The sequence below is a fragment of the Zingiber officinale genome, chromosome 8B (assembly GCF_018446385.1).
Source record: "Zingiber officinale cultivar Zhangliang chromosome 8B, Zo_v1.1, whole genome shotgun sequence".
NCBI classification, from domain to species: domain Eukaryota; kingdom Viridiplantae; phylum Streptophyta; class Magnoliopsida; order Zingiberales; family Zingiberaceae; genus Zingiber; species Zingiber officinale.
In genome coordinates this window covers 67,749,071-67,773,160 of record NC_056001.1, presented here as the reverse complement: position 1 = coordinate 67,773,160, position 24,090 = coordinate 67,749,071, and the positions used below count along the sequence as shown (strand labels likewise).

The 24,090-nt window shown below is 45.4% G+C and overlaps 1 protein-coding gene and 1 pseudogene across 1 annotated transcript; both read left to right on the top strand.

Annotated features, from left to right (window-relative positions):
- Positions 1 to 7,945: 7,945 nt before the first annotated feature.
- On the top strand, positions 7,946 to 22,793 carry LOC122014517 (OPA3-like protein). The gene is made up of 4 exons (XM_042570753.1): positions 7,946 to 8,279; positions 10,295 to 10,429; positions 21,724 to 21,810; positions 22,402 to 22,793. The coding sequence occupies exons 1-4, from the start codon at positions 8,151 to 8,153 to the stop codon at positions 22,561 to 22,563; spliced, it is 513 nt and encodes a 170-aa protein (XP_042426687.1). The 5' UTR covers positions 7,946 to 8,150; the 3' UTR covers positions 22,564 to 22,793.
- A 336-nt stretch (positions 22,794 to 23,129) lies between these two features.
- LOC122013933 lies at positions 23,130 to 23,569 on the top strand (annotated as a pseudogene).
- Positions 23,570 to 24,090: the final 521 nt, after the last annotated feature.

Sequence of the window (24,090 nt, the reverse complement as noted above, 5' to 3'; positions counted from 1 at the left end):
CACTACAAATTTGTAGTCATGCCTTTTGGTGTGAATAATGCACTAGCGGTCTTCATGGACTTAATGAACAGAGTGTTCAGAGAATACCTTGACAAATTTGTCATCGTATTCATCGATGACATGTTAAGTCTATTCAAGGACCCCAGTGGAGTATGACATGCACTTGAGAATAGTACTGCAGACCCTACAGCAGAAACAACTTTATGCTAAATTCTCAAAGTGCGAATTCTGGTTAGATCAGGTGGCATTTTTAGGTCACATCATTTCTAAAAAAGGCATTCAAGTGGATCCAGCCAAAATAGAAGCGGTCAACAACTGGAGTAGACCCAAGAACGCCAAGGAGATTAGAAGCTTCCTTGGTTTAGCTGGGTACTACAGGAAATTCGTGGAAGACTTTTCCAGGATAGCCTCTCCACTAACAGCTCTCACCAGAAAGAACAAGAGGTTTGAATGGTCAGATAAATGTGAGCAGAGTTTCCAAGAGCTCAAGAAGAGACTGACCAGTGCTCCCATTCTGACTGTTCCAGAAAGTGACAGGAGTTTTGACATCTACAGTGATGCTTCCAAGATGGGCCTAGGAGCTGTACTCATGTAAGAAGGAAAAGTTATAACTTATGCTTCCAGACAATTCAAAGATTATGAGAAGAACTACCCCACTCATGATCTTGAGCTGGCAGCTGTGGGCTTTGCACTGAAACTCTGGCGACATCATTTGTATGGAGTTCAGTGTAGAATCTTCACAGACCATCAGAGTCTTAAGTACTTCTTCACTTAGAAGGGCTTAAACATGAAACAGCGTAGGTGGCTAGAGTTGGTTAAAGATTATGACTGTGAAATCCTATACCACCCAGGCAAAGCTAACAAAGTGGCAGATACACTAAGCAGAAAGTCCAGTGCATCCCTGATGTCTCTGTCATCATTAGCCCTGCCACTGCAGAAGGAGTTGTCAGATTTCGGACTTGAAATTATTTATGGACAACTTTCTGCATTGACCTCAGAGTCAACCCTGCTTGAGGATATACAGAGAAAGCAAAGTGAAGACCCAAATATCCGAAAGATCAAGCAAGGGATACGAGAAGAAGGAAATTCAGAGTTTCGAGTATCAGATAGTGGAATCCTCTACCAGGGGAACCACCTTTGTGTCCCTAAGGATGAAGAACTGAGAAAGAAAATCCTAGAGGAAGCTCATAGTACCCCTTACTCCATGCATCCTGGTTTCACCAAGATGTACCAAGACGTGAAACAAAGGTTCTGGTGGTTCGGACTCAAAAGAGACGTCGCCAAATATGTCAGTACCTGCCTGACATGCCAGAGAGTCAAAACAGAACACCAGAGACCAGGAGGAATGTTACAACCTCTCCCAATACCAGAGTGGAAGTGGGAAGACATATCCATGGACTTCATAACAGGTCTTCCAAGAACTACAAATGGATATGACGCAATATGGGTAGTAGTGGACAGATTGACTAAGTCTGCCCATTTCCTAGCCATCAAGGTGTCCCACTCCATAGAGCAGTTGGCACAACTATATGTTAAGGAGGTGATCAGAGTTCATGGAGTTCCTAAATCTATCGTTTCTGACAGAGATGGACGCTTCACCTCACACTTTTGGGAGTGTGTTCAGACTGCACTAGGCACCAAACTCAAGTTCAGCACAGTCTTCCATCCTCAGACTGATGGACAGGCAGAGCGAGTAAATCAGATCTTAGAAGATATGCTCAGGGCTTGTACATTGGATTTCAAGGGAAGTTGGTGCAAGTATCTATGCTTAGCTGAATTTACCTACAACAATAGCTATCAGGCCACCATCAAGATGGCACCTTATGAGGCGCTGTATGACAGGAAGTGCAGATCACCCATTTGCTGGCAAGAAGCAGGTGAAAGAAGAGAGATGGAACTAGAGTTGGGCATTCAGACAGAGCTGATAGATGAGACTACTCAGGCTATTCAGAAGATCAGACAGAGAATTGAGACTGCCCAGAGTAGACAGAAGAGTTATGCTGACACACGCCGTAGGCCACTTGAATTCCAAGTAGGGGATTCAGTCTTTCTCAAGATCACTCCTATGAAGGGAGTGATGAGATTTGGCAAGAAGGACAAATTAAGTCCTCGCTAAGTAGGACTTTACCTGATCATAGAGAGGATTGGAAAAGTAGCTTATAAGCTGGATTTACCACAAGACATGTCAGCAATACATAATGTATTTCATGTCTCTATGCTAAAGAAGTGTCTCCACGACCCAAGCCAAGTGATTCAGCCTCAGTCAGTGCAGATCCAAGAGGATCTTAGTTATGAGAGCAAACCTACACGGATAGTGGACAGAGCAGTCAATAGACTAAGAAATAAAGAAGTGACACTAGTGAAGGTCGTCTGGCAGAACCAGAAGCATGAGGAAGTCACTTGGGAGCGGGAGGACAGTATGAGACAGAGATATCCAGAGCTATTCTAAGTTCGAGGATGAACTTTTTATAAGGTATGAGGGATTGTAATGACCCAATTTTCCCTATTTCGAGTTCTAAATGTCTTCAAAAATATTTAGAAATACTTTTAAAATATTCTAGAGATTTTTAAGAATTTTTAGAGTATTTTTACGTAATTTTTGGAGGTCGTTTAGTATGTTTACAAAAAAGAAAGAAGTTTTGACCAAAAATGTGGAAGTTGAGACTCAAACCCAAGACCTCCGGCCGAACCCGACTTAACCAAACGCAACCAACCAACCGAGCTACGAGTGTTTTGTTAATAGGTATGAAGTGAGAATAGTTGATAACAAAACCCTAGATTTAAAAGAGAACTTAAGTGTTTTCCCGAACCCGAAAACCTATTCCCTCTTTCTCTTCTCTCTCGCGACGACGGCTCGGACGAAATCCCAGCGAGAAGACTTAGGGCACGTCTCCTTCCGGCGGCCGGCGAAGTTTTGTTCGGTGAACCTTGTGGATTCGAGCTCCTCTCGCCAAGGAGAACAAGAAGATAGGAAGAGATCACTGGGATCTTCATCTCACCCGAAACCCTAAAAGCATTAGAAGCCGATTTCGATTGTAAGTTCAAGCAAACCGCGGTAAGTACTACTCACCTGTGGTAGGAGTTGCTCTGAAATTTTTGGGATGTTCCTTGTTTCCCTTGAAGTTGAAGCATGCTGTACAGATTTTTTCCTACTTGTGCTTGCTGCCGTGAGATTGTTCTGTGCCATGTAGTGCTGTTTGGTTTTAATTTAGGGGTAGCTGTGAGTTTATGTCCCCTTTCCTATTGTTTAGCAGTGATCATTGGGTAGTACCTTAGTTTAGACTTCTTTATTTTCCTTGTTCGGATTTTTCTGTGCAGAATGGGTGCTAGGGGTTTAGCCGTGTAGTTAACAAGCATGAACAACTCCTTAGTCAGAATTCTTGCCTGCTTAACCAACATGAACAGATTCCTTTTTAAGTATGCAGTTTAGATTTTTGATACACTATGTTTATTGAGTATAGATTTATGTTTCCTACTTGTGCTTGCTGCCGTATCTTGCATTCTGGATTATTGAAGCATGCTATAAGGAGGTTTAGATTTTCCTGTGCTAATTCAATAAGGCCGATCAGCCCTAGTTTCCAACATTTCAGTTCTGAGTTCATTGCTTCCTGGATTAACATGAACAGCCTTGTTTTATGATTCAGAGTTAGCTTGTTGTGCTACTTTTCTAGTATTCTAGTATTTGGTTGCTTTGCATTTCAGTTGCTTAGTTCCTTAGCATTTCAACCTGAAATTCAGAATTTCACAGCTTTGTTTTAAGCATGAAAGTTTCTTAAATAAGCATGAGTAGTTTCTTATCAAGAACAACCCCTTTATTTAGTTAGAATAGGTGTAGCATTGTCCTTGCTACTCAAAAGGGCAAGAACAACTTTTATTTAAAGCATGTAGTGTTAGTTTATTGGCTTTCTTGAACATGAACAACTATTAAGCTTATCTTGTAGTTTGATTGGCTTTGCTTTATTTTTATAGCATGCTTAGTTAATTGCAATTCCCTACTTGATAGATATACTTACAGTGTTCTAGTAAGCTCTATTAGGGGATTATTAGAAGTTCGAAGTAAGGAAAAGACTAAGGTCTAGTTAAAAAAGATAACCAGTAATGTAAAGTAAGAGGCTAGTACCCGACTTCCGAGGTTGTCGTTAAACAAATTCAGGTGACCAATTCCGAGGTCTTGGCCCTGGTAAGACCAAGGTCTTTATCCTCATAGGACTGGAGGCTCGCTACCCCAGTTACTATTAGAGAGCGCGCACAAAATGGTACTAAGCCTGGGCCCAAAGAAAAAGAAAAAGAAAAAGAAAGAAAGAGAAAAAGAAAAAGAAGAAGAAAGAAAAAGAAAAAGAAGAAGAAAGAAGAAGAAAGAAAAGTAAAAGAAATTAAAAGATTAATTTCAACTATAAAGCTATAAGTAAGTGAAACAAGTACCACCTATGTTTAGAATCAACAGAAGTTTAGTTCTTTTAATTCTAAGCATACAGCATGAGTTTCATTACTTTTCTTATCAGTTTAGTGAGTATGTTTAGTTTTATTTCCAGTATTCAGCTTTATTCTGATATATCATGAGTATGCAGTTTATTTGAGTACTTTGCTATTAGATGAGTACATGTAGCTTTTCTTTTAGTATTTCAGTTTCAGTATCGTTTGCATTTTTATGCACTTCGAGTTTTTGTGAGATAGTTTAGTACTTAGTAAGCGTTTCGCTTATAGATTTCTTTTTCCTCCTACTGCAGATAAAGGAAAAGCTAAAGTATGAAAGGAAGACGACAAGGTGGTGGTGATGAAGGTGTGTGATGGCTGGACTATAGGGAGATCAAGAGTTTGTTAAGGAATTATCAAGACTTTCCTATTTAGAGTTCTTTTAGTTTAAATACTATTATGAAGTTGGGATTGTAATTGAGTTTATTCCGTACTTGTAGCTTGATATGCCCTATTGTTGGAGTTAGATATTTGTTTACTATTGCTAGAATAGTTTTCTTTTACTTACTGTGTTATTATTACTGCGTGGGTGTGGAAAAATATGTTCCAGCCGCCTGTGGCTGTGTATATAATGTTTGTATTGTTGATTTGGTCACCGGTACAGGGGTGATTTTGTCAAAATTTTTCGGTAGGAATTCCTCTAGGGTCGTGATAAATCTAAGTGTCGCTAATAATAGCATAAGTGACACTAGTGAGTAGAGTAGTAGTTAGGTAACGGTCACCCTTAGAGAGCAGTATTAAGAAGGGTTGTTGTTACATTAAATTAGGTTCACCCTTGTATTTGATATGTATATTTGAGTTGTGCAGGTTTACTGGATACACATGTGACTCAGGTTGATGGCTTCGGGTCCGGTGTAGGATGGAGCATCCGAGGGACCGTGGACAAGGCAGCGAGGACAAGGGTCGAGAGAAGCGACTTCGAGGCATACGCGAAGGATGACATTGGGACGAGCCGCGGGCTTGAATGCATCCGAGGGACGAGAGCCAAAGGAAGTAGACTTGAAGGCAAGAGGTCAAGGCTGCAAAGAAACATCAAGTGAGTCATAAGGGTGAGGGTATGAGTGCACGAGAGATTGTACTCGGAGTAAAATCCTAGTTTTAGGGTTTTACTGTAACGTACTGTAGCAGCACTGTAGCGCTACTATAGCAGTCGATTGCATGTTTTAGCAGTCGACTGGTGTAGTCGACCGCGCAGTCGATTGGGTGTGAACAGAATGATTTTGTTCGTTCGGTCAGTGTGGATCAGTCGATTGTATGTTTTAGCAGTCGACTGCACCAGTCAACTGCAAGTTTTAGCAGTCGACTGGTATCGAGCTGTTGGGATGTAACGGTCGAATTTTCATAGAGGGCAGTCGACTGTATGTTTTGGCAGTCGACTGGTAGGTGATGTTTTCAACCCACGACCTATATAACCAAAGCTTGGAAGCTTGGTTATAGTTGACAAAATTGGACTTGGTTAAAGTCTAATTAGTAGTCTTTTGTGCTCAAGAGATCTTCGTGTGCCAAGAGGTCTTCGTTGGAGTTGTTGTGAGGTTTCTCCACCCACAAGGAGGTTGAGCTAGCTGGAGTTTGCCGAGGACTAATCCACCGACGGATTGAGGGATCATCCACCTTACGGACACGCCGTGGAGTAGGAGCAAGTTATCTCCGAACCACATAAACGAACGTGTTAGCGGTTTGCATCTCTTTCTTTGTATTGAGCTTTCATATTTGTATTCGTGTTTGTATTCTTTGTTTTCCGCTGTGCACAAACGAATACGTAGGAAGCAATCGATTTGGGGGTGCCGTCTATCCAACCCCCTTTCAAGCCGCCCACCGATCCCCTACAAATACATGTTCTCAAAATACTCACATTCTTTCAAATGTCTAATATCCTCATTTTTTCTCTCACACAATATCCTCCAAATTTTCAAAATATTTCATATGCTCTACAATATCCTCCAATTTTCCCAAATTCTCAAAGCTCTCGAAATTTTAATCCAAGTAATGCCGCCTAACTCCATTTGGTATGTATCCACCGCAAGATTGGTTAGCAATGAGTAGCCAATTTGGGATGCCTTCTCTTTATATATTTTTTCCTACTCAATCATCAGTCATGCTTTCGAATGAATCAAGAAGAGCTACTATTGACCCATCTATCAGTGACAAAGAATCTCTGACGTTATCATCTATTCCAGCAACTCAGTGACCACTACACTCATCGCAAGAAAAATGTGAAGTTGAATCGGAGAAATATGATTTGGAACGAAGATTTTGGTCTCTCGATAAAGACATGGTCCTTGAGAAGTCATGGAAACTATTAGCACCGATGTAGTCATTGGTAATGACCAAAATGATCAAGTTTTTTGGAACATATAACTGATTACTATAATAAGTATTGACCCATTGGATCTATGATGAGAAGTTATCAGTGACTAAAATCGCATTATTATAGGTTTGCACCGATGGTAAATGATTTTTTTACAACCTATAATAAGTTTTATATTCATCATCAAAGTGGTTAGAGTGATGAGAATGTGTTAGAGAATACATTGAATATGTGGAAAGCCAACAACAATAACAAGAATTTCAAATATATGCATATATGAAAGGTTCTCAGAGAGTATGAGAAATATGTTCCACAATTAGTTGCTCATTACTCTAGCAAGAAGGCGAAGACATCTGAATCAGGGGGGAACACTTCGACATCAAATCCAAATACGAGTGTTGATGTGGATGATTCTGAAGTCCACATTCATCCTATAGGGCAAAAGACAGCGAAAAGGAAGAGAAAGGATAAATCTAAAGTCAGAGAGAGCGACACAATTAATATAACAAAACATCAACAAAGAATGATAAAATATTAAAGAATATCAAATGCAAAAAATGATTTCACGTGAAGTCAAGATCTTTTATAAGAGTTATGAAATTCTTATGAAGGATACTAATGAGATAACATGAGGACAACTTTATATATATGAGAAAATAGTTTAAAAAAATTAAATAGAGAAATGGTCTAGTGTAGATATGTTTAAATTTATTTTTTTATATATTATACTTTATGTCTTCTTATTTGATGTATAATAATATTTATATATATTTTTAAATTATTAATATTATTTCAAGTTAATAATTTATGGATTTAAATTTTATAAGAATTTAATTATATATAAGATAAAATATGAAGGGGGAGATGAGAAATATCTAATCAAAAGCTAGGAGAAGTTGCTGAATTTTTTTTTTAAATAGCAGAGAAATATATAAAACTTTTTACTTTTGACTTAATGTGAATATAGCAACGATAGAACCTTCAATAGCTCTCACCATTAGAATACTCATGTTGTGAAATTCGAATCTCATGCTGAAGACTGAATAAATGGTAAAATCGGACCCGTCCATGGCTCACTTGTACTCCACGTGGCAGGTCCGTGGGATCGGTTCGTCCATCTTCAAAATGAGTCGTACAGTGAGCAGGGGATACACCCCAACAAAAAAACTTATCAGTCGCATCCCCTCGTGATCTAAGTCGTCGCTCGAACCCGAAACGGTGCTGCTACACATCGGCCACCATTTCGCGGAAGAAACCTCGGCGGCGCCTCCCCATCCCCAACCCTAAAGCTTCCGGAATGCTGTGAGCTCATCGACCTTCCTCCCTCGCCCTCTTCGCTTGATCCCTTCTCTAGCCGCAAGGATCGAGAATGATTCTGCCGGTGATGAAGCTCGGGACGTTGGTTCTGAAAACCGTCTGCAAGCCCATCGCCAACAAGCTCAAGAAGGAGGCCGGTCGTCACCCTAAATTTCGCCAGCTTATTGTCAACCTCGCTCAGGTCTTCAGCTTCCGCTTCTTGTTACCCATGATATTTTCATTTATGTAGGGATGCTAGATTTAGAGGTAGATTCTTTTTCAGATGTGTGATTATTGCTCTTTCTTATCTACCTAATCATGGAACTGAGTGGACTTGCTCAAATTTTAGATTTATCTGATATGCTCTTTCTTCCATAGATTGAAACAGACGATTGATTTATAGGATAACTGACGGCAGTTGCATCAAGCAATGCAATTCAATGCTAATGAATTGATAGTGATTGCAGTCGTGATTTTGTTTTTCTCATTTGGGCAAATAGCCGATCAAATTTCTCTTGAAACGATTCAAATGGAATATTTAGATGAATGAACATAACAAAAACAGGTGACCCTACCACATATGAGTGAACCGACTACGCGTCTTACAAGAACGAAGCCAAGCTTGATGTCCAGTGAAATATTTAGTAATAGAAAAGTCAATTGAAAGAATAATTTGTGGAGATGACAAAGTCATTGAAAGTTAACATGGTTTCTCATATCCCAGATATGCATTAGGAAATCATATCATGTCAATGTTTGAGGCGATGCCATTGTTGCGAAAAGAGAGGACAACACCTCTCAACCTCTAAAGCGCAGAAGAAGAGGAAGAGAGAAAAGAGATCGCACGGAGTAATAAGACAAAGACACACAAAATGAGAGGAAATACGAGGAAGGAGAAGAAGAAGAGAAAGAAGAAGAATTTCTGGGGTTCGGCGACGTGCCTACTCCACAAAAACGGCCGAAGCTTTATTAGAATTCTCTCTACACAAGAGAATCATATTACATGATTTTTGTGATTGTTGTTGTACAATAGGTTTACAATGATCCCTATAAATAATGCATAAATCCCAGACCTGGTAAAATCATAACAGAATTTTGTTATGAAAAATCGCAACAGAATTCTGTTATGAAAAACTGTAATAAAATTCTGTTATATAAAATCGTAACATAATTTTATTACGAAAAATCTTAATAGATTTTTCTTCCATAACATCCATCGCATTAACCCCATCCAAATATGAGTCACCCGTCAACAGCTATTTTGTTGGGTTAAGATTGGAGATGGTGACTGCCAACTTAGATACTGCAAAATGAATTCCAAAACTATGAAGCCAGCACACAGAAAATTGATAAAGGTCATCCTGTTTGTCAATTTGATTCTTTGTTTGCTGAGGACTTTAGGGTAGCAACAAAATGTGGATTTTAGTGAGATTGAATTCCCAAATCAATCAGGTCAGTTTTTTTTCACATCCAGGTCCAATAGCAGTAAATACTAATTAGACAAAGAAGTTGCTAAAACTTACATATTTTATCTTTAAAAAAATGCTAACATTCGGTTTGAGATTTGATTTATCTGAATAAAACTGCACATGCTTGTCCAAAACTATGTAGGCACAAGGGGAATGCTTTAATTTAAGTGACAGAATACTCCTTCTAAGAACAAAGATAAGTTGTTACTTAAGGCATTTGTTTTTTTAATCCTTCAGGTTTTACAATTTTTTTCATAAAGTTTTGTTTATATTTTTTACATAGTAAATCTTAATTTTTTTAGTCAGGTTTAGTTTGACCAAACTAAATCCAACTTGATTTTTTATTAATATTAGGCAGGAATTATTGTCAGACTTGTGTTTCTTAGTTTGGTAAATTTGCCCTAGATTCAAAATATATTTTATAGCAGCTATTAATTATATTTGGCTACTATTTGAGTCGACTTCTAATATCCGTTGCTAGAGTAAATTCGCAATTTCTTTTCGGTTATGCTAGATTTCTATTTTTTTCTCACCTCTAGTCCTGGTATCTCCAACTCTTCTATGTCTTGATATAGCTTCCTTTTATATAGTGCCATGCAGGTCCATGGTTTATATGCCTTTTCTATAATTTTCATGATGTTTCTAATACACATCTAGAATCATAGTTATGATACTTGTTTATTATGTTCCATGCTCTAACATTAGTTTAACAATGTGCTGTTGCATCTTAGCTTTAAGTCTTTAACAGGCCAATCACCGCATCACAACAAATGTACAACGACGAATTTATGGTCATGCTACTGATGTTGAGATACGACCATTGAATGAGGAGAAAGCTGTTCAAGCTGCTTCAGATCTTATTGGAGAACTTTTTGTATTTTCAGTATGTAGCTACCCTAAATTTTCTATTACTATATGAAGCTTTATGGGATATTGGGATTATTATGTCCATATGAAGCTGTTGATTTTCTTAGTTGCCTTCGATTTCATTTTATAAACTACATCCTTGCAAAACTTAGAAAATGGCATGTATGCTATTATAACTAAGACATACTAGTCAACCATGTGACTTGGTATATTGACATTTTAATTTGTATTTTTGCATATTGTTATCTGGTTTAGAAAATTTTCAATTGAGATTAAGAATTTTCGAAACAAGACAACATAAACTTTAACTTCATGAAAACTGATCCTGTCCGAACTAGGAGTCAACGGACACTGGGCACGTGGCGCTCCCTGCTGGATCCTCGAGCGCTCCGGCGAACCTGCAGCAAAACCGAGCCGGGAGGGGTGTCCCGGCGACGGCCCTCCGACGCTCAAGTCAGGCGAGGAATAACGAATAGGTGGCCTCCAGATGAAGATTTTTCATATACCTCCGGTGAAGAAATGGAGACCTTATATAGACCTCTCGAAGAAGCCTGGGCGCGCCAGTCAAAGCAACCACCCGCCTTTGACCATGCCCAGGTATGGGTCTGTCAGAAGGGCCATGCCCAGATATGGATCTGTCAGGAAGACGTCTATGAGGCCATACTGCTACTGTATCAACCTTCCCATGATGTGACGGCAAGATCCTCCATCATGTGATCTTGTGTACGGCCTAATCATCAGGCATGCTTCTGCTGATATCCCATAACCCGAGCCGAGCGCATAGGCCGCTCGGCCACCTTTGTACCCTCGCCCCTATCCTGGCCGAACGGACCACCCGATCGGCCCTTCGGTCCCAGCCGAGCGGACTTCCGCTCGACCCTTCGATCTTCTTGCCTTGGCGTCGGAAACCCAAGCCCATGGATGGGTTATCTCTAGCTCCGCTCGGACCATTACCCGCTTGGCCAGCCTTCCATCCGTCCTTAGGTTGGGACCCTTCAGAAGGTGGACCCCCCATTCTTACCGCCGGATCACTTGCCTTCCCTTCAAGTCTAGTCGAAGGAGGAAATGAGTTCGACTGACTGGACCATATGTGTCCGAGCGGGCGGTCGCCGTCTTTCTGTAGCTTATAATATCCATGGGGCCGTTCGGCCCTTCTGCCAAATTCAGCCGCTCGGCTCTTCGTTTTGGTTGTCTTGTCGCTCAACATGGGTGTTTGCTTGTCTAAATCTTTCCGGAAATCGTGCAATCTTTTTCATTAAGGCGAAGCGTGCGCGGTATGGGCGCATTAATTGCGCTCGATGACAGGGCGCCACGTGTCGACCATTGCGTGGCGGCGGCGTCACTTACGATGGGACGCCCCCCGTTTGAAATGGACGGCCCGATGGCGTCCTTGTCCTTCGTGACCTGGATCGGACGGCGGAGGCCGACGGGCCCCGGCTGTATAAAGTCTCAGTTCTCCTCCTCCGCCGCACGCTCGCTCGTGCTTCCTCCTTCTGCCTCCTCTGCCGCTGTAGCCTTCGGCGATCCAGTCCCACTTTCCGGCTGCTACCTTTTCCCTGGTGATCTTTTCCGCCCGTTTCCTCCTCAGTGAGTCTTCTTCCTTCACTTACTAGGTTTTCCCTACTCATTTCGCCTCTTTCGCTCCCCTTCTTTCGATTTCTTGCTGTCCTCTTGCCTCTCCGAGATGACAAGTTCCTCTGAACCCGCCACCAGCGTTCACGGTCCCTGGTATGTGGCCATGGAGAGTCGGTTTGATGAGGAGGGTGCTCGGCGCCTAGTTCGGACGTATGGGATTCCCGATAACCATGAAATAGTTATAGCCGACCCGACTGACCGACCACATGACCCGCCGATCGGCACAATTTGTTTCTTTTTAGACCAATTCCAGGGTGGCCTTAGATTTCCTACCCATTCTTTTATTTTAGAGGTTTGTAACTATTTTCGCATCCCGCTCGGCCAACTTGTGCCGAACTGGGTGGTCGTCCTCTTTAAGCTGCACAGTATCCCTCTTGACCCCAAAATATTCCACTTCTTCTTCTACCCCAAACAATCCGAGCCGGGCACTTTTATTTTCCAAAGTAAAATAGGCTTTAAATTTTTCGATAATATGCCGACCTCCAACAAACACTGGAAGGAGTTTTTCTTTTACATCCGACTTCCCGAGCGGCCAGCATTCCGAACCAGATGGCAGACCGCTGTGCCGACTCAGCCGGAGCTTGGCAAGTTCAGAAGCAACCCAGCCTATCTTCATGCGGCGAACTGGTTGTCCGGTCAGCGATACAAGATCGACCAGTTGCTGCTCAAAGGGGTGTTGTATATTTTCGGATTGTCTCCCGTTCGGGCAAATCTCCCCTTCCGCATGAGTAAGGACCCTTTACTCCCTTGGTCTTTTTTTGTCTAATTGATTTTAATTTCTTTTATTGCAGCTGAAGTCATGTGGCGCTCCAAGGCTACCGCTAACCTGAAATTGAAGTCCGTGGAGATTGAAGCGGCTACGAAAAAAGAGCTCGCCGAGCGGGGACTCATCCCCAGCCGCCCGGCGGATGCAGGAGAGGGGGGGGCGCAGTCCGCCCCTGAAACAGAAACTGCCCCATCCGCTTCAACGGAGGTTGAGGCGGATCCTGTTTCCTCGGCCCCCGCCGAGCTGGGCGTTCCCCAGGTTGGAGATCCACCATTGGAGGTTCGGCGGAAACGTCGAAGAGATCCCAGCCTTCCGCCGACCCAAGAGGGGGAACCACAGGCGCCGATCCCGAACTCGCCGCCGCTTACGTCGGTTGGGCGAAACTTCCACCATAGGGGAGTCCTCGCATCAGGCGGCCGCGACTGAAGAAGCGCCGTCCGGCCACCCTACCATCAAGACTACCCTCCGATTCCCGTCAGAGGAATATTTACTGTCTGCCGATCGGCCATCGAGCCCCGTTCACGAAATAACCCTGACTGGTCCGCTCGCCAAGCTCTTCGAGGACGCCCAGATTCAGGTGGCCCTTATGACGCCCAAGCAGCTCGGCGATAACAATATGCAGCAGGCCACTCAGGTAAACCCATCTTCATTCCCGTGTCATGCTGTTGTTTGATTCCTGATATTATTATTTCCCTTACAGCGCTGGGCTGAGCAAATCGCCACGAGCCATCGGCTAGCCGAGTTGGAGGATCTCCTAGAAAAACTCCAAGTGTCGGGAGGTCCCACGGCCGAGCGGGAGAAACAAGCTCTTGAGGCCGAACAGAAGAAGGCTGCCGATCTGGCTGCAGAGGTGGTCCGACTCGATGACTTGGTGAAGAAGCGGGACGGGGACGTGAAGCGCGCCAATGGTCGGAAGAGGCGGGCAATTGCTGATCTAGATAAAATGAAAGTCGAAGTCCGGGCCCTAGATCAGCAGTCTAAGAAGCTAGGGGCCGAGCTAGATGTCGAGCGGGAGATCCGTTCGGCCGAACGCACCAAAGCTGAGATGGACTTGAAGGCAGTCCAAGATACCTTAACCGCTTCCCGAGCGGTACTCAAAAAATATAAGGAGGGCGAGCCAAGTCGGCTAGCAGCAGCGCGCCAGGAATACCTCCGCTCGGAGCGTTTTGGCGAAAAGTTTGGTGGCAACGTCTCCTCAACCTTCCTCGAAGCGGTCAAGGTAACCACGGCGTACTTCAAGAAGGGGGGGCATCTTCCTGCTGACCTGAGCATTCCCCCTCCCGAACTGGCGGCCATGATTGACGACATCCCGGACACCTTCTTTAACTTTGAAGACCCCGAGTGAGGCGAGTTTTTTGAGTGCTTTCTGTGTTTCATCCGCTCGGCGGATGTAAAATTTTTGTACGTGCCATTCGGCATAATTTTTCTTATAATGAAACGATGTCCCTTTGCTTGTCTTCCTACTCATTGTCCACAATATTCTTCTGTTTGCTTAACGTTGATGCTTAGCGTCAGTCATGTTCTTAAGCATTCTCCCTCACGCGTCCGATCGGCTTGGCTCATTGCATAAAGTCCGAGCGAGGAGGCTTACTCGCTCTGCACGTATCCTGCCTGCGTGAAGTCAACAAATGCCGAGCATAAAAGGACCAACCCCCAATCGGGCCTGAATGTTTTAATATTTGTAGTTTCCGCGATTTTTTACTCTGATATTCGTTCTTCCGCTCGGTATATTTATAGCCGATCGGCGCGGCTCTCGATTTTTAACGATGGTGCTCGTCGGCGCGGATGTTTATAGCCGATCGGCGCGGCTCTCGATTTTTAACGACGGTGCTCGTTGGCGCGGATGTTTTATAGCCGATCGGCGCGGCTCTCGATTTTTAACGACGGTGCTCGTCGGCGCGGATGTTTATAGCCGATCGGCGCGGCTCTCGATTTTTAACGACGGTGCTCGTCGGCGCGGATGTTTATAGCCGATCGGCGCGGCTCTCGATTTTTAACGACGGTGCTCGTCGGCGCGGATGTTTATAGCCGATCGGCGCGGCTCTCGATTTTAACGACGGTGCTCGTCGGCGCGGATGTTTATAGCCGATCGGCGCGGCTCTTGATTTTTAACGACGGTGCTCGTCGGCGCGGATGTTTATAGCCGATCGGCGCGACTCTCGATTTTTAACGACGGTGTTCGTCGGCGCGGATGTTTTATAGCCGATCGGCGCGGCTCTCGATTTTTAACGACGGTGCTCGTCGGCGCGGATGTTTATAGCCGATCGGCGCGGCTCTTGATTTTTAACGACGGTGCTCGTCGGCGCGGATGTTTATAGCCGATCGGCGCGGCTCTCGATTTTTAACGACGGTGCTCGTCGGCGCGGATGTTTTATAGCCGATCGGCGCGGCTCTCGATTTTTAACGACGGTGCTCGTCGGCGCGGATGTTTATAGCCGATCGGCGCGGCTCTCGATTTTTAACGACGGTGCTCGTCGGTTTGCCGCTCGGTTTTTATAGCCGATCGGTGCGGCTCTACGGTTTAACGTCTGGGCTAGACGACTCTGGCTAATTTTGACGCTTCCGTTCGGCGAAGCTTTGGCCCTCCTTTTTATCACTTTTGGTTCCTTTCACCTAACTCGGATAACGTACTCTTGGCCGAATGGCTCAGGGTCTGGTTCGTCGAGCATCTGGGCTAGGATAATATACCTCCGTCCGAATGGTACGGGGCCTTTAATTTTAGAGCGCTTGGCCCGACCTATTTACCTCCGGCCGAGCGGCTCGGGGCCTTCGTTCTTTTGTTGGCGATGTCTTATTTGTTCTCTTGATTTTTCGTTTCTGCATTTCAAGTATTCAGTCGAAAAAAAGTACATAAGATGATTTACATAGGCACACCTTTCACCCTGCCCGGTAAGGCTGGAGGTGGTTCGCGCTCCACGGCCTATCTAGCTGTCGACCTTCCTCATCCTCCAGATAATACGCGCCCGAGCGGAGCTTTTCGATGATTCTGAATTGCCGACGTCGCCGACCGGCTTGACTTTCTTCCAGACAAGGTCGCCGATCTGGAATGATCGGGGAATGACGCGCCGGTTATAGTTTTGCTTCATTTGTTGTCGGTACGCCATCAGCCGAACGGACGCCTTTGCCCTCTCCTCTTCTACCAAATCCAGCTCCATGTTTCTCCGTTCGGCGTTGTCCTCATCGTAGCTCTGGATCCGGACGGACTCGACGCCGACTTCAACCGGAATGACTGCTTCACCGCCGTACACCAGATGAAAAGGTGTAACACCCGTTCCTTCCTTAGGAGTTGTTCGGATGGCCCATAAAACGGCCGGCACTTCATCCGGCCAACTTCCTCCCAAGTGGTCGAACCGAGCGCGCAGAATACGAAGAATTTCCCGATTGGCTACTTCGGCTTGACCGTTGCTTTGGGGGTAGGCCACGGATGTGAAGTGTTGCTCAATGCCGTAGCTCTTGCACCAATCCTCTAACATCTTCCCTGTGAACTGCCGCCCGTTGTCGGACACTAGTCGGCGAGGGATGCCGAACCGACAAATGATGTGTTGCCAGATGAATTTTTTAACCATTTGTTCAGTGATCTTTGCTAGCGGCTCGGCCTCCACCCACTTGGAGAAATAGTCTACCGCCACTAGTAAGAATTTCCTCTGCCCGGTCGCCATCGGAAATGGACCCACAATATCCATTCCCCATTGATCGAACGGACACGAGATGGTTGATGCCTTCATCTCCTCTGTCGGTCGGTGGGAGAAGTTGTGATACTTCTGGCATGAAAGGCATGTAGATACTGTCCGAGCGGCATCTGTTTGTAAAGTTGGCCAAAAGTATCCGGCCAAGAGGATCTTCTTGGCCAATGAGCGCCCGCCTGGATGACCCCCGCATGATCCTTGATGTACTTCTTGGAGGATGTAAGCTGAGTCCTCCAAGCTTATACATTTCAGCAACGGGCGCGAGAATGCTTTCTTGTAAAGCTGATCTCCGATGAGTGTAAACCGACCGGCTCTTCTTCTGAGGAGCCGGGCTGCATATTCATCGGAGGGTGTGGTGCCCGAACGGAGAAATTCTATAATAGGTGTCCTCCAGTCGCTTGGAAACGTGAGGCCTTGAATCCGATCGACGTGCGCCACCAGCAGTACTTTTTCAATTGGTGGCTGAATGGCAACTGGTGTTATTGAACTCGCGAGTTTGGCTAACTCGTCTGCTGCCTGGTTCTCCGTTCGGGGGATCTTCTGTATAAGAACCTCTCGGAAAATAGCTTTGAGTTTTTCAAAGGCCTCAACGTAGAGTTTAAGCCGAACATTGTTGATTTCGAAGGTGCCAGAAAGTTGTTGAGCGGCCAACTGCGAATCCGAATAGAGAGTCACCCGACCGGCACCCACATGCCGGGCTGCCTGCAATCCGGCTATGAGGGCCTCATACTCTGCTTCGTTGTTGGTAGCCTGGTAATCCAGCCGGACGGATAGGTGCATCTTCTCTTCTTGAGGTGAGAGCAGCAATATTCCAATCCCACTTCCGAGCCGAGTGGAAGACCCATCCACATATATTCTCCACATAGCTTCCGGCTCTGGCCTTTGCACTTCAGTCACAAAATCAGCCAAGGATTGGGCTTTGATCGCCGAGCGGGGCTGATATTGGATGTCAAATTCACTTAATTCTGTCGTCCACTTGATGAGCCGTCCGGACGCTTCTGGATTCAACAGTACTCTTCCGAGTGGACTGTTCGTCCGGACAATGATGGTGTGAGCCAAGAAATACGGTCGAAGGCGCCGAGCGGCTAGAACCAAAGCAAAGGCCAACTTCTCGAGCCCAGTGTAACGAGATTCAGCATCTTTCAAAATGTGGCTTAAAAAGTACACCGGCTGCTCATCGCCGCTCGCCTTCACAAGTGCCGAGCCTACAGCATGCTTAGTTGACGACAGATATATATAAAGTGACTCACCCCTGATCGGCTTGGCCAGTACAGGCAAAGAATTTAAATATGTTTTCAACTCTTCAAATGCTCGGTCACATTCTTCATCCCACTGGAATTTAGTAGCCTTGCGCAGGATCTTGAAGAATGGTAAGCTCCGGTCGGCGGTTTTGGAGATGAATCTGGACAAAGCAGTTATCCGACCGGTAAGCCGTTGTACTTCCCTTGTATTTCTTGGGGGCGGCATGTCTTGCAGAGCTTTCACCTTGTTGGGATTTGCTTCGATTCCCCGCTCGGTCACTATGTACCCCAAGAAACGCCCTCCTTTTGCTCCGAACAGGCACTTCTGGGGATTTAGCTTGACTCCATATTTGCGCAGTGTTCGGAAGGTTTCTTCCATATCCTTGAGAAGATCGGCCGCTCGGACAGACTTAATGAGAATATCGTCCACATAGACTTCCAGATTACGCCCGATCTGCTCCTTGAACATTTTGTTCATCAAGCGTTGATAGGTGGCCCCGACATTCTACAATCCGAACGGCATCACATTATAGCAATATGTGCCGTCGGCCGTTACGAAGCTTACTTTTTCTTGATCTTCCCGATGATATCCTTGATAGGCGTCAAGCATGCAAATTAATTCGCAGCCGGCCGTAGAGTCCACCAGCTGATCTATCCGGGGCAGAGGATAGAAGTCCTTGGGGCATGCTTTGTTTAAGTCCCGAAAGTCGATGCAGACTCTCCACTTGCCGCCCGGCTTGGAGACTAATACCACGTTAGCCAACCAGCTCGGGAACTGCACTTCTCGTATGTGGCCGGCCTCCAGAAGTTTCTCTACTTCCGCCCGGATGATTCCTCTGCTTCACTGGCCGAGCGTCCGGGCGGACATGCAATTCATGCTGCGCCAGGCTCGACGAAATTCCGGGCAACTCATGTGTCGACCAGACGAAGACATCATGATTTCGTTGGAGGCATTGGATCAGTTCCTCCTTTTGCTCCTCCTTCAGATCAGAGGCGATAAAAGTCGTGGCCTCCGACCGGGTCGGATGAATCTGAACCACCTCCTTTTCATCATAAATTAAAGCAGGAGGTCTCTCGGTGATGGCATTTACCTCGATTCGAGGCGCCTTCCGAGCAGAGTTGGATTCTGCTCGGACCATCTCGATATAGCATCGTCGAGCTGCTAACTGTCCCCCCGTACTTCTCCCACTTTGTCTTCGACGGGGAACTTCATCTTCTGGTGGAAGGTTGAGACGATGGCTCGGAATTCGCTAAGCGCCGGTCGTCCCAAAATGACGTTGTAGGACGAAGGAGAGTCGGCCACCACGAAGTTTATTGTCCTGGTCCTTCTGAGCGGCTCCTCTCCCAGTGAGGTAGCTAGCCGAATTTGTCAATGAACGTTGCCGTAAACCCGTATAAGCGGGGTCGTCAAGACGATCAATTTGGTGATCGAACGCCTTCTTGAATATGATGTTGACCGAGCTCCTGTGTCAACAAATGGTGAACAGTATAATTTGCTATTACCGCTTTAATGAGCAGAGCGTCGTGGGGCACTTCTACTCCTTCCAAGTCTCGGGGCCGAAAGTGATTTCCGGTCCACTTGCCCGCTCTTGACTACAGCCGATCGCGTGGACGCCCGCCTTTCTGGCCCGGTTGGAGTCTCCTCCGGTTGCCCGCCAGATGACGTTGATCTCTCCCGGGACCTATTTTCCTCTTCCCGGCGGACGGTCGTGGCCGTTCTCTGGACGCCCGGCGATTCTCCGTCTTGGAGATCGGTTCCGATCGGGTGTCTGTTGATGTCCTCGGTGCGGGTCCGGTCGGCTTCACGGGTCCTTTGTCTTCGATGGGAGGAGACCGTCGTTCGGCTTTCCAGGGAACAGGATTAGCCACGAAGGAAGACTTCGACAATCCCTCGTGTTGTGCGTGTCCGTGGAAGGAGCGGAACATAGGGTCCACCTCTTCTTCGGCTTGGGCCGAGCAGCTTCTTATACGTGCGACCTGGCGTGGGGGATCGGATTGCTTCCGGGCGGCTGATGAGCGGCGTGCTGTTTCCGCTCGGCCGAGCAGGTGTCCGCTCGGTTGGAGTTTTTCCGGCTTGCGCTTCTTCCACATTTATGTATTCGTTGATGCATGTGATCATAATCTCGGGCGGCTTTCGGATGAGCGATCGGAAGAAGTCCCAGGCCTTGCGTGAAGGCATTCATCATCGTCTCCGATGTGCCATGTTGGGATATCCATCGCCACTTGGTTGAACCGAATGTAAGCTCGAAGCGATTCTCTCGGCTCTTGTTTGATGGCGAACAAGTGACACTTGTGATATCGCCGATTGCTAGCGAAATGGTGGAGGAAGGCCGAAGTCCTTGAAGCTAGTGATGGATCCGTCCGGCACCCTCCGAAACCGTTGGCCGATCCCGAGAGGGTTGTAAGGAAGACGCGGCACTTTACTCCATCAGTATATTGATGGAGTGTAGCAGCAACTTAGATGATCATCCGGGTCTGTTGTTCCATTATACTCGCCGATCGTCGGAGGTACGTAATGCTTGGGTAGGGGTCTCGTAGAATAGCCTCAGAATTGGCGATTGATCATTTCGGAGATGTGTCCGGGGAGCTTTCCCTCACATCCCTTGGCATTTCGTCAAGAAGAGCCTCTATCTCCGGGTACGGCCGGTGCGAAATAAGGCCGGTGGAATGCGACGGTGGCTGGCGGTGCTTCCGTCTGTTGCTCCAGCCGCTCGGCTGCTGCTTTCTGCTTTTGTTCCACAAGTTTGGCGGCCCTTATCTCGACTAGAGCTTGAGTTCTTCCGTCGAAAGCGCCACCGTGTGTTGTCGTCCAGCCTTGTCCATCGTTCTGCTGATAGCTAGATGATCCTGTCCGAACCAGGAGTCAACGGACACTGGGCACGTGGCGCTCCCTGCTGGATCCTCGAGCGCTCCGGCGAACCTGCAGCAAAACCGAGCCGGGAGGGGTGTCCCGGCGACGGCCCTCCGACGCTCAAGTCAGGCGAGGAATAACGAATAGGTGGCCTCCAGATGAAGATTTTTCATATACCTCCGGTGAAGAAATGGAGACCTTATATAGACCTCTCGAAGAAGCCTGGGCGCGCCAGTCAAAGCAACCACCCGCCTTTGACCATGCCCAGGTATGGGTCTGTCAGAAGGGCCATGCCCAGATATGGATCTGTCAGGAAGACGTCTATGAGGCCATATTGCTACTGTATCAACCTTCCCATGATGTGACGGCAAGATCCTCCATCATGTGATCTTGTGCACGGCCTAATCATCAGACATGCTTCTGCTGATATCCCATAACCCGAGCCGAGCGCATAGGCCGCTCGGCCACCTTTGTACCCTCGCCTCTATCCTGGCCGAACGGATCACCCGATCGGCCCTTCGGTCCCAGCCGAGCGGACTTCCGCTCGGCCCTTTGATCTTCTTGCCTTGGCGTCGGAAACCCAAGCCCATGGATGGGTTATCTCTAGCTCCGCTCGGACCATTACCCGCTTGGCCAGCCTTCCATCCGTCCTTAGGTTGAGACCCTTCAGAAGGTGGGCCCCCCATTCTTACCGCCGGATCAAAAACTAAGATGAGTGTCTATGAATTTATTATATCTTGTACGATTTAATTAATATTCAAAACATTTGACTGCTAGTTGAATACATGGTTTGAAATTTTGTACCAAGTCAGAGTTGCAGTTTTCAGTCAGAATCATGCCGGGCACACGGTGCTGGAGGTTCTGGTATATATTTAGTTGGCAATCAGCCTTCCATTCCCTCAAATAGGGAAAACTTGAAAATTGCTTTAGAAATTGACTGTTATTAGATTGTTCTGTGCTTGATTTTTGTTTTTGCGCTTTTCAAAGGTAGGTATTATTTGCATAAGACAGCGTGGTAAGATAATCCTGAAAGCTGCCATAGTTATTGTGGTTGATCTTTTTTTTTTTCATGATTTACTTCTATATTTATAGTCAAGAATCAGAATCACCTTTAAAACTTTGGCTAAGTAGGTGGGCGGTGCTGCTCTTATATTTGAGGTGCAAAGAAGTGCAAGATCAGAAGCTAGAAAAGAGGAAATCCGCAGGCAGGAAATTCAGGTATATATTTATGTATATAAATTATTTTTAACATGGCTTTTCCATTTTATGCAAGAATATGAATAAGACTTTCAAGAGATAATTAAATTGATAAACAGGTTAAGAGAATCCATACACATAGAGACAAGAAGAAGATTAGCAAGAAGAGGAACACAGTACATTGCATAGCACCATAAGTTCTGAAAATTTTTATTTATGATAACTTTAAATTTCTTTCTGACAAGGCAGCTAGTGTGGAATGCCTAAAAGGCGAGAAGGAAAGAACATGGATAAATAAAAACTAAGAATCAACAATCTGTAGATACTATTCTGAGCTGCTAAAAAAACCAATCGACTAGGCCATCACCCTTGACCGGTTGTTTTTTTTTTTTGCTAACTTAAAGAGACCTCTTTTCTGGCTTCCTGGAAATAAGAAGCATAAAGCTAACTGATTACTTTTCTACTTTTGCTTTTCCCGTGTTTGTTTTGCTGCTTGTTTATTATGCTCTTACAGAAAACAGTTTAATATCTATATTGTTCAGGCTAAATGCTATCTGTGGAATTTGGTTTGCATGCTTGACCTGAAAGCCCTATGCATTTTCTCTTTTGAAGGCTATAAAACAGAAAGAGGAGGATCTGCTGAAAGAGGTAGAACAACTCAAGCAGAAGCTGAGTGAGATTGAACAACTCGCCAGAAGCCGAGGTCTTTCAGGAATCTTCACCTTGAGGAAGGATCATGCACTCGAAAGCACCAAACCAGCAACACCTGCTTGAGCTCTTCAACTTTATCTCTGCGAATTGAATTGTTTCTTCAGCGGATTAATTGCTTGCATTGAGTTGACGAATTTTCTCAACTATTATGTCACTTTTTTTTCCTTTCATTTTCGATTGGATTCTGGGATGCTCTAATATTGCGCTGATAGCAGTGCGACAAATCTGGGACAATGTGAGGGCCAAAAACCATTATAGACCTCTGGTATATCGAATAAAAGATTTTTGATTCAGAAGAGATTGCAACGTATTTTGAATGTGAGCAACTGCGACAAATCATGAGGGCCCTGTAAAAATGGTTTGTTCCTTGCGGCAATTGTCATTAGGAAATTTGGATGAAATCTTTTACTTTGCACTTGCTTTCGTTAAATCATGTCTTTAGGATTTACTTCAGTTGTTAATGACAAACTCTAGGGAAAAGAGAGGAGAGAACACACATTTCCATAGAACTACCAAAATACAGAAAAACAGGAGGAGCCCTAACGACGAGCTCGAGGACGAGGACGAGGACGAGGACGAGAGTAAGGGACCGGAGAATTCCGAAATCGGCACACCTCACAAATCGGTGATCTCCTCCGCCGTCTGGCAGCCATCTGAATCTGATCACAGCTCCACGGATCCCTTTCTCACTTCCTCAGGCTTTTTACAGTTTCCTCCGCCTGCCGCGCATTCACCTGAAGCTTCTCCCGTCCTGGCACTGCCCTCTCTCTCATCCTCCTTACCCGCTTCGCCGTCGTCTCTGGCCTCGTGTACGACGTCATCGTCGAGCCACCCGGCATCGGCAGCACCCAGGACCGCTACGCCGGCACTGTACGCCTCGCCGTCTTCCTTCCCCGCCGTTTCGACGGGCAGCTCTCCTCCGGGTCGGCCTCATTCTGATGGACCTTGCCCTAGATCGCACCCGCAGCGTATGCCTCTCCTTCACTGCTTCAGGATCTTCGCCGTGATCACCTCCTACATCATGAGCATACTCTTCATCCGCATCAAGATCTAAGGATACCTTTCGTGATAATGATAAGTTGACGAGGTGCTATGTTCTTGGAGGGACCCCATTCCTGTTGGATCTGTCATGAGTAAGTGCTCTGTCAAGCTATTTCTGTTATGTATGCTACTTCGTGGCGTTAAGCGTTAGCATTCATTGTCGATTATTGTGGTTGATGACTGTTTTCTCTAGATTCTCAAAAAAAATTACAATACTTGCATAAACTCGACCAACAATTTACAATTCTAAGTTTCTATTCTGATGTTTGGCTTACCATACTACTTAGGCAACTAAATCAGTCGCCTAGATCAGCTTGAACTTTTTGCATGGTTGATACTGAGTTGATAGTAACCAAAATTTCAAACTTTTGCCAACATTATCGTATTATTTTGTTTCTAATTTAGATTGCTGACTTTATATCCACATTGTGCTAGTAGTAGAACTTTAACCCCTGCAATTTATTTGGTCGAATTAAACATCTCCTAAGTGGTGTATTTCAGAATTGATGAATTGATCTTTATAAATTATGCAATGTTCAATGTGTTCAC

Coding starts and splice junctions, on each gene's coding strand:
- LOC122014517 (XM_042570753.1), top strand. CDS start 8,151: ATGATTCTGCCGGTGATGAAGCTCGGGACGTTGGTTCTGAAAACCGTC. Junction 10,430..21,723: donor GAGAACTTTTTGTATTTTCA/GTATGTAGCTAC, acceptor TTGGCTAAGTAG/GTGGGCGGTGCTGCTCTTAT. Junction 21,811..22,401: donor TCCGCAGGCAGGAAATTCAG/GTATATATTTAT, acceptor TCTCTTTTGAAG/GCTATAAAACAGAAAGAGGA.